Raw genomic sequence first — 10,773 nt, 5'->3', positions numbered from 1 at the left:
TGCGTACACCGGCGTACTTGCGTACACCGTACATTGGCGTTCTAATTTTTTTGTAACAAACGATTAAAATAAATTACTGTCATGAAACTTGTCACGATCACCGTACATTGGCTTTTTAATTTTCTGATACACCGCCTGTACCTTAAATAATACTTTCTAAGAATATTCATGTATGAAATAAGGACCTCCTTGCAATGTCATATAAAAAACGTTATGAAGTATCAATCACTTGCATTTTCTATCAAATATGTTATAATTTTTATCTTCAATTGTTGTATGGATAAATTAATTGTGAAATCTCTTGTATTTTTCAATGGTCGCTACTCCGGTTCTAGAGTGTTATGTAAAACTAGAATCTCCAAAGAGGCGTAATTCTTTTTGTAATTTACAAACATTCCATAGTGATATTATTACATCTCAACAATTGTGTCTTATAACCATCCAAATAATTCTGTATGTGTAGATATAAAATTACCTTTTTATGTATGCAAAAAATAGGTTTTTATAAATACAACATTGTTACAAATTCTTTTGTTATTTTATTTTAAGAACATTTATTTTTATAGGAAAGAAAATTGAGTCAACAAGAGGCCCCAGGAGTACTCCCACACTAATTCCCTATAGATAGTATTTTTTAAAATACTCAGTGTGACAAAATAACTTACGAACATTCAAATAACATTATTCTTATTAAATTGGAATCCAAGTCCATACAAAAAATATTTTTTAAAGGATGTTCTCGAATAAAAAACAAAATACACGTACAAACTTTATTTAAACAACACAATGTAATTTTTTATTGAAGATCTTAAAGCAAAATAAATAGAAAATTATAAACGAGATTTTGGTCCATCGAATATACAGATACATAATATAATTAAGTAACACCTGTATAATCTCAAATTGACTAATATTCACAAGTTATCAACGAAGATTTGTTCCATACGAAACTATATTCGAATTCAGATCAGCGGAATTAAATAAATAAGCTTAAATAAAAATGTTATTAATATACTGTTTCCATAAGGTACAAAATAATGTCTCAGTATATTACATCATAAATATACATATATAAAACAAGCGCTACTTACTTGGCACACAACAAAAAAAAACAGTAAAAACAACAGTACAGCTTACATAACGGTCTTATGAAAGATATGTAAATGTAACTCAAACTACAGTTTCGTAATTATCGTGTCAATATTCGTTGCAGATAATTATGTTTATAATTAAGTCATTATCCATGCTGTGAATATAATTAAATATCACATATTCGTTATTCGTATAATGAGACACGTAAGGCGGTATAAACTATTACTATCTTATCCTGAATACTTTTAAAACGCATTATAACTAAAACATATCTCATTAGTCGGCAGATATTCTAATAAAAATCGCAGCAATGTGGTAGCGGAGCAAGAATTTCGGAACTTTGGTTAATTCTACTAAATAATTTTCACATAATCGATTCGAAAAATAATCGGTTAGGTCGAAGATATATCGGAATAGAATCGAGAATGTACGGTAACTGTGATTTAGTAGAATTGCTTATTGTTATATAATACACTGGCTGAACCTGCGGCTTTACCCGCAATTTATAAAACAAATACCCCATTTGGGGTTGACTTTCATAAAATTTCAGCGCATGTCTACACCCTATAAAAAACGAGCTATAAAATTTCAAGTTTTTAGATGTTTTATATTCTGAGATTTGATGATTTATTAGGGAGTGTTTTTCACTATTGTATGTAGATTGCCAGTGACAAAAACTTTTTTAGATAATATGGCAAATAAAAATATTGCCAAGTAGTAAAAAATCAAAATCTACACGATATCGTCATTTTATATTTTTGTCACTTTTCAGTATCAGATTTGTCTATATACTAACATCAATTGTAAAAAAAACCACAGAACACGAGACAATTGACAAAAGGTTTCAAATCTCAAATGGTAGCTTGACTGCACGTGAGTGGATGCGATAGAAATAAAATGTCTATACGAGTGAAAGAGATAGGCGATGTCGATTCAACATTCGAAATCATTCTTGCTCCACGATCTTAATAGTATACATTATTAAAAGAAGAAAATAAAACAATAGAATATGCAAATACAGTTTTCCAGGCAACATTTGGTCATAATGATATAGTTTGAGAGAAAAAGACTAAGCATTTATAATAGGTTTAATTAAAGCTATTTAAGCCAATGTGATTTAAGTATATGTTTATTTAACTTAGGCAGACTCTTCGTGTTTATAATCGCATTCAAATTGAAAGTAATCACTTTCAATTTGTTTGAATTTGATTTGAAAATTGATTGAATTTGAGAACTAATAAGTTAATTATGTACGATTACTTTCATTTGCAATCAACATTGCTTTTATAGTACGATGTACTTAGATGTGGCATCGGCAATATTCGTAAAACCGATCACATCCGAATTGAGTACGCTATACCAAATTATCAATATTAATTTCTCATGCGAATATGATCTTTGCACAAACGTAACAACTTGTAATATCATATGACCTCATGACCTCATATATTCGTCAATTTGACACGTCGATTTACATGCACTTGCTTTCTCTGACGCGTGAATCTATAGCGACAAATAGCGTCGAATGGCGCGATAGGGAGCTATTTCTATTGTTAGTGTAAATCGGCAGTAATCGGTTTTAATTTCATTCCATTGCATTTTCCGATGCCACATCTAATTTGTGTCCTACTATACCTTTTTATAAAACAAATAAAGCATATGATATTTTTGTATCACAAACAAAATTTTAATTAATAATTTCATTTGTTTTTCGATTCGCAAGTAGAATTTGGTGTAGATGTGTGTTTACTTAATTAGACCTTAGACTATACAATAAAATACAATTGCAAAATAAACATCGTATCACTTAATGCACTTATAAATACCGTCTACGTTTCAGAGATCGTTTTATTTTATTAGTTGATAAAACATATTAACTATCATAATATTAAGTACTTACAAGCTATCGTAATGTATGTTGGTCAGTTTGAATAGCGACAAGCGACCTTATACTTTAATAATTGCTATACAAATTAAGCTACTTGCCATTATCAGTGGGCACATAAACATCACCGACGCAAACATAAAACGAACGTCCAAAAATTTCCAATACTTTCCAACATCTCAGTCTAATACATGTCAAAATCAACAAAAGCCTTAAAGCCCGATATAACAAGATAATACATAATATCACAACACATCAGCGCAAATAAATCCTTTCCCTTCGAAATGAAGCCTTATTAACTACATTTTATCTAAATTTAAACAAATTCTCTTCAATGGCATACCTCACGACGTTTCTATACTAGCTCAGACTACGTACGATAAAAACAATTTAACTTTGCCGCTCTGAAATTGCAGCGGGTCGCGTTTTGTCGGTGTTTGGATACTTGTCTACTTGATATACTGAGGCCCCTGTCACATGGAGTATTTTAAACGCGTATAAGCGCTACAAACGAGATTTGTACGCAGCCTTGTAACGTTGGCAAAACGTACGGTTACTGTGCGCGTACGCACAGATACATCGATACAGACGCGCTTCTAAGTCGCACGTAGCTTCACACGCCCCCCCCCCCACCTCTGGCCCGTTGTACGTCCGGCCATGAAACGAGTTTCGTCATATCGCGTTTTACGCACGTTCGAATCTACAAAAACGCATAAATAAGATCGAACGCGTTTAAAATACTCCATGTGCTAAACACCTTAATTAAATCTTAAAATTGAATCTTAATTAAATAATTTCAGAGCCGCAACGTTAAAGTATAATCACATAAAGCTTTCTCCTTCAGTCTTTTTTCATCGACCTTCCTTTACTAATACTTAGGCAAATTAAAAATAAATAAAACATCCGTCACGAACGTCCTATACAATCCAACAATATCCTATACATTATTATATCGACATTGGACTTCTGGATTTAATTCTTTGTCTATTATCAATAGTCAAATTTCGTAAACTGTTTTTGTTATGTATTTTATAAGGGATCTATCTACGGGCTGGTAACCGTGGACGAAATAGGTTAATAGGAGGATATTACCACACATAAAATTTATGTCAAATATGAACTTCATAAATATCCACATGAGATTTAATAACCAAAAAATATGATCAAACTATGTGTATAAAAAACAATCACAATAACTAAGTTAAAAAATAAATAAACTTGCAATGCAAAAACAAACTTGAATGATTTTAATAATTTAAATTATCGTTGAATTAACATTTATTAATATAAATTTAAAATGTGTGACATCCTCCTCATTTAACAGAGAAAGTTTGTTTTAGAAATGACGTTGAACACTGCTTGATATAAATACTTGTCTGAAAATAAAGTAAAATCTTTCCTTTTCGTCACACGACTCTGTTACTTACTTTATATAAAAATATACGTAAATCGTCCGTAATACTGTGTCTTTTACTACTTTTCGCGACTAGCACGTGCGGTCTCAGGCCAGGTTGGCGCGCGGCGACATGACCATGTAGAGGTGGTCGGGCGCGGGCGGCGCCACGGGCGACATGGGCACGTAGAGCGCCTCGGGCGCGCGCAGCAGGGCCGCCAGCGCGGGCGGCGCCAGCGCGTCGAGGCGCTCGGCCGACTGCGAGGCGCGCGCGGCGGCCAGCGGCGGCGCCTCGTCGAGGAACTCGCAGCTCTTCGTCTCGCCCTTGGTGAGCGCGCCCGGCGTTATCTTGAGGTTCTTCATCTTGCGGCTCACCTTGAAGCTCTTGAAGATGTCCCGCGTGGGCGTGAAGTCGAACTTCTTCTTCTTCGTCTCGACGTCCTTGTCCTTGGCCGTCTCAGATTTCGGCGATGTCGCTATTCGGGAGTCGCTTTTGAGTCTTTTTCTAAAAAAACATTAAACTTATTTGGACTATATTTTTACACAAAATCGCAAGTGTTTGTAGCTCATCAACGTGTAGCCTCTATTTAAAGTAAGAATAACTTCTTCTTTTATACTGGTTCTGACGATCTAATTCTTAACAGTACCTGAACACGCTGAAGTGTTTCGCGGGCCGGGAGGGTTTGTGGTGCAGCGAGCCCAGAGACGAGTGCCGCGTGACACCGTCGCCGGCGCAGCCCCACGACTCGCCCAGCTTCATAGTGCTGAAATTGACCACAGATGATTTTAAAATTACGTTCTACTGCTTGCATGGTTGTTGATGAGATTTCAGATTCTGATCTTGAGTTTCTGACCACGTGGCGTACACGCAGTCCGCACCGACTCGCACGTGTACTCACAGAGCGGGCGTGCGCGGCGGCAGGGGGGGCGGGTGGCGCTTGCCGGTGCGGCGCCACGTGGCGTACACGCAGTCCGCACCGACTCGCACGTGTACTCACAGAGCGGGCGTGCGCGGCGGCAGGGGGGGCGGGTGGCGCTTGCCGGTGCGGCGCCACGTGGCGTACACGCAGTCCGCACCGACTCGCACGTGTGCTCACAGAGCGGGCGTGCGCGGCGGCAGGGGGGGCGGGTGGCGCTTGCCGGTGCGGCGCCACGTGGCGTACACGCAGTCCGCACCGACTCGCACGTGTACTCACAGAGCGGGCGTGCGCGGCGGCAGGGGGGGCGGGTGGCGCTTGCCGGTGCGGCGCCACGTGGCGTACACGCAGTCCGCACCGACTCGCACGTGTACTCACAGAGCGGGCGTGCGCGGCGGCAGGGGGGGCGGGTGGCGCTTGCCGGTGCGGCGCCACGTGGCGTACACGCAGTCCGCACCGACTCGCACGTGTACTCACAGAGCGGGCGTGCGCGGCGGCAGGGGGGGCGGGTGGCGCTTGCCGGTGCGGCGCCACGTGGCGTACACGCAGTCCGCACCGACTCGCACGTGTACTCACAGAGCGGGCGTGCGCGGCGGCAGGGGGGGCGGGTGGCGCTTGCCGGTGCGGCGCCACGTGGCGTACACGCAGTCCGCACCGACTCGCACGTGTACTCACAGAGCGGGCGTGCGCGGCGGCAGGGGGGGCGGGTGGCGCTTGCCGGTGCGGCGCCACGTGGCGTACACGCAGTCCGCACCGACTCGCACGTGTACTCACAGAGCGGGCGTGCGCGGCGGCAGGGGGGGCGGGTGGCGCTTGCCGGTGCGGCGCCACGTGGCGTACACGCAGTCCGCACCGACTCGCACGTGTACTCACAGAGCGGGCGTGCGCGGCGGCAGGGGGGGCGGGTGGCGCTTGCCGGTGCGGCGCCACGTGGCGTACACGCAGTCCGCACCGACTCGCACGTGTACTCACAGAGCGGGCGTGCGCGGCGGCAGGGGGGGCGGGTGGCGCTTGCCGGTGCGGCGCCACGTGGCGTACACGCAGTCCGCCACCGACTCGTACGTGTGCTCCTCCCGCGGCGCCGCCTCCTCCGTGATCTCCTCGTACACTCCGGACGCCACGGACACCAGCGAGCGGCGGTCGGCCACGCTGCGGCCAAACGACAGACATCAAGTGGCACTCATTTTAAACTATGATAATAACGAAATACATATATTTTATCTTAGAACTGTTCACCATTGTGAGAACAAGTCGGCATACCTGTCGTCGAAGGAGACGAGCTCGGCCAGCGAGGCGCGCAGCAGCCGCCGTGCGCGCGTGCGGGACAGCTGCCCGCTCGGGATGCGGCGCGCCTCCTGTCGGGGAAAAGAATTAGAATGGGTTATTTTCAATTAAACCACACCATTGAAATAAAGCTCTATGCCATTATAATAACAGAATCAAAAATTATCCTGACCTTAGACATAATGAGATCTGTGTCATCGAGGGACACTTCAGACGGCCCGCTGTACCAGCTGGTGCGACGTAGTTCGTCTGAGAAAAAACAAAACATATTAGATGTCTATGAGTCGGCAAAGTGGAACTGAATATTCTTACTTGATGCCATTTTAACAAATACACATTTTAACTTAAAGTATTTTGCTCTAAGATGACAAACAGATGATGCCCAAACAATGCCTGAAATAAGAATTTTATTCAACAAGTATTTATATGATTAAAATACCTAATCATAGTAAAAATGGATAATGTGCTCAAGAGCCTTATAAATGTTTCTTAACAATTACTCAGTGATGTTAAAATGTATAAAAAATATTGTGCAATGAAATCGTACCCATTTCATGGCACACTGCTGTCAGATCCGGCTGGCTGCGACTCAGCGGCTGAGCCCGAGCGCGCTCCCGCAGCGCCTGCCGCACCGCGCCCGCCAGCTCGCCAGCCAGCTCCCCCGACAGTACGCTGCTGAATTTCATCTCCCCGCCACCATTGAAACCACTAAGAAAAACAATTTTTATTCAAACTTCATATATGAACAATGATTATTATTGGTTTCACCAATTTTTCTATCGGTTTTAATGAAGGCATTTATAAAATTTTTTGGTATATAAATTATATGCACATGATAAAATGAATTAAAAACCCTTAATAAACTAACTACAAACCGATAGGCCATAAGTGAGTAAAGAAAATTTTCTATAAATTTAGTTTTAAAGCATTTCACAACACCTTTGATTAAACACAACTGAAATGGTTATGACATCTTGTATATTAATTGATGAAAGAATGAATTTGGATGATAATTAACAAGAAAGAGTGATATGCTGTTAGAAATTCCAAAATGATTATATTGAATGATTAGGAAGATTCAAATACAGTCTAATGAAAATCACTATTAAGATGATTTTTTCTCGGAATATAATATGGGATATTTATTGATTCATCCTAACGAGACATGAATGATTTCTTGAAATTGATTAAATATTGTAAAAACATATTATTCATATGTTAAAAATAAACTGTATCAAAATAGCTCATTAGTAAGCATTACAGATGCATCGATACCGGTGTAATTAAAATAATTGCACACAAACTTGTTAATGATTTCATCAACATTAACACCTACATACCTGTTATTGTTATATATAAAGGCAATTAAAAGTAATTTTATTTTTTTCAATAATTGTTTCTTAAAGTGTTTGATAATCAAATATGTCTGAAGTTTAGCTATATACAAAAACAATTTTCGATAAACTCAGAAAAATGTTATATATATTATTTAAGATTGTATAGTATATATATGTGTATATAAGTTATTATTTACAATTATTACATGTATATGATTGATGAGAAAGAGTAACAACTGCCTCTCATTGGTTAAATTTGTTAGAATCTACATTGAAACATGTTATAGCATTGATATATTCAAGTTTACTTAAATTGTGTTTATATGGTGCATTAGGTGCCATTTTCAAGCAGATTGAATTATAAAAATAAACAAACCTATCAATACTGAGCACACATATTCTGCTCTTATCTCCACTCTCTCTGGTCTGGAGAACATCAGTAATGTGTTGCCAACGTATCATCACGCCTGTGGTTTGCGGATGTGAAACCATCAGACCGGTCGACGATAATGTTACATTGTTGTCACCACTTATAACACATTTACGTGACAATTCGGTGGGTATGACCGTCACTGAATAAGAATCTTTAAGCAATGATTCTGTGCCTGAAAGTGAGATGATCAAGCATGACATGAGCTAGCTTTCATTTCAAAGATTTATAGCATAAAACTTTGAAATCAAATAGTTGCTCTTACATTAAACAGCCACATTTAAATGTTATTAAGAAAATGTGTTAAACACAGACACTATGAAATGAAAATGATAAATGAAATTTAAGCATGAGTATTTATTATTAGTTTCAATGATAATAAAAAAATATGTTTGAGTTTCATTTGAAATGCATCAAAAAATAAATTTTAAATTACATTATTTTTCAAAGATTTGTAAAATCAAAACTAATTTATTTTTAAAAATGATTTTTAAATAAGGCATGTCTACTAAAAACAAGGTACTATTAAAAAAGTATCACTAATGGTTTGTACACATTACAATAACAAATGCTCTAGATATTTGCATTGAATGTACTGACGTCAATGGTCTCATTTCAATTTTAGGCCATGGACATATTTGTTATAAGGAAAGATTTATATTTATTATGCTGCTAAACTATAGGGAAATAATAAATATTAAATTCATAAGAAATCAGGACAGCTTGCAAAAGATATTTCTGCAAATATGAGTGTAAACAAAAACATTATTTATTTATTTTAATTGTAAAATAAAAATATACAGTTTTTTTTATTTTTCAATATATTTCCCTCGTTGATTAAGGATAAATAATTGAATTATTTAAAAAAATAATGTAATGTTTAAATTATGATAGTATTTCACATTAAATAAATTATGCAATTAAAAACCATCGATTATAGACGGGTCGAAATGTTTTATAACGTAAAAATGAAGGTAGAATAACTTGGGTACCTAGAAGCTTGTCGCCGTTCAGTAAGTCTCGGATTTTATCCATCCAATGTTGCGCTTCTTGAAGGCTCGGGGCCGCCAATAAGATCCGAGGCTTGCACGGCTCCTCGATGGAGAACACGGCGAATGCATGAGGTCGCGTACGAGATTTCGCACGTTTTACGACACAACCAGAACGTAATTCAACCGTCCCCGCAGGAGACCCCGCCTCGCTGCAGTACACAGCTAACGAGCCACCACCAGCACTCATCGGACTCGGCCGAAGAATACACCATTGTCTTTTCCACGTCTGACAATTAAAAAATAAACAATAGTACAAATGTATGATTATCGACCATACACGAAAGGAAACAAAACTTACCTTGAAAGGATTCAATCCAAGATTCGATTTAAAGGGATACTTCACCTCCAAATAACCAGACATTTTATGACTGCTACAATTATTAATTTAATATCATATCGCAGTTTAGTTATTTCAAATAAACTCTTTTATTTGCACGAGGTGCACATGTATTCAAACAATTTGTTTAATGTTTACACAAAACTATCACAGATAAAAAATTAAGTACTAAGTGAAAATCGATATTTGTAATCGGTTAGTCTACTACTACGATACTCATTGCATTACATAAAGTTTCATAGACAAATTTTACATGTTAAAAGTTGAAAACGTTTATAATTTTATTACTTATTTTCGTACTTAATTCTTAATTTTTGATCTAAATTCTTATTTCATTCGTTGTTTACCTATAATGAACATATCATTTTTTTTTAGTATTGGGTAAGCTTGAAACTGTAAGGTATACACAAATGTGTTTGGTGAATCAAATGAAAAAAAAATTGAAATACTCTTTAATGGTAGCATCTGTAGCCTTTGCTTGTAGGCTGTTTTCTTATATTATTGCTTAAAGAAGCTACCTTTTCACATGCGGAGAATTAGAGCACCACTGTTTCGATTATTTAGTGGCGCCCACTATATGAAATGGCTTTACTAATGTATTGTCACGCTCGCGCGCAAAATGTTCGCAAGAGCGGACAACAGTGCGTGCCGGCACCTCCACGGCATAGCACCATTACATGCGAGACCACCAGAGGGTCGTCCTCAGCCTCGGGAGCTCCTGCTATCGCACGACACCTGCATCACAGCGGGCGTCGAAGACAGCGACGAGTAGGACGACGAAAACCACCGGATTTGACAACCATCGGACAAGACAACCACCCAATCTAGACAACCATCAAATTAGACTGCCATTGGGTCCAATAGGACCCTGACCCTTTGGGTCAGAAATCAAGGACACGGTAGCCACAGGCTACCGTAGAGGAAAAGCCCGGGCAAGGAGGTTCGCCTCGAGGCCCGCACCCAACCCTGGCCTAGGCCAAAGTGGAAGAACCCGAATGAATGTATTGTCACTAATTAATAGACCTGTGGCATAGAACCTACCCGGA

General features: G+C 39.3%; 1 protein-coding gene across 1 annotated transcript; it reads right to left on the bottom strand.

Moving 5' to 3' along the window:
- Positions 1-2,585: 2,585 nt before the first annotated feature.
- Positions 2,586-9,858, bottom strand: LOC124537516. Its single transcript, XM_047114389.1, has 9 exons — positions 9,689-9,858; positions 9,331-9,616; positions 8,285-8,513; positions 7,119-7,279; positions 6,744-6,820; positions 6,548-6,642; positions 6,260-6,436; positions 5,018-5,134; positions 2,586-4,875 (listed from the first exon to the last, which is right to left on the bottom strand). Exons 1-9 carry the CDS (start codon positions 9,749-9,751, stop codon positions 4,479-4,481), a joined length of 1,602 nt encoding a protein of 533 aa, XP_046970345.1. The 5' UTR covers positions 9,752-9,858; the 3' UTR covers positions 2,586-4,478.
- Positions 9,859-10,773: the final 915 nt, after the last annotated feature.

Source organism: Vanessa cardui, chromosome 18, assembly GCF_905220365.1.
Source record: "Vanessa cardui chromosome 18, ilVanCard2.1, whole genome shotgun sequence".
NCBI classification, from domain to species: domain Eukaryota; kingdom Metazoa; phylum Arthropoda; class Insecta; order Lepidoptera; family Nymphalidae; genus Vanessa; species Vanessa cardui.
Note: the sequence above shows the minus strand (reverse complement) of the source record. Positions and strands in the feature narration are given on the sequence as shown.

Bases quoted from the DNA above. Each gene is read 5' to 3' on its own strand.
- LOC124537516 (XM_047114389.1), bottom strand. From the start codon at position 9,751: ATGTCTGGTTATTTGGAGGTGAAGTATCCCTTTAAATCGAATCTTGGA. The intron at 8,514-9,330 runs GTACCCAAGTTA...TCTCACTTTCAG, and splicing joins GAACGGCGACAAGCTTCTAG to GCACAGAATCATTGCTTAAA. The intron at 6,643-6,743 runs GTCAGGATAATT...TTTCCCCGACAG, and splicing joins CAGATCTCATTATGTCTAAG to GAGGCGCGCCGCATCCCGAG.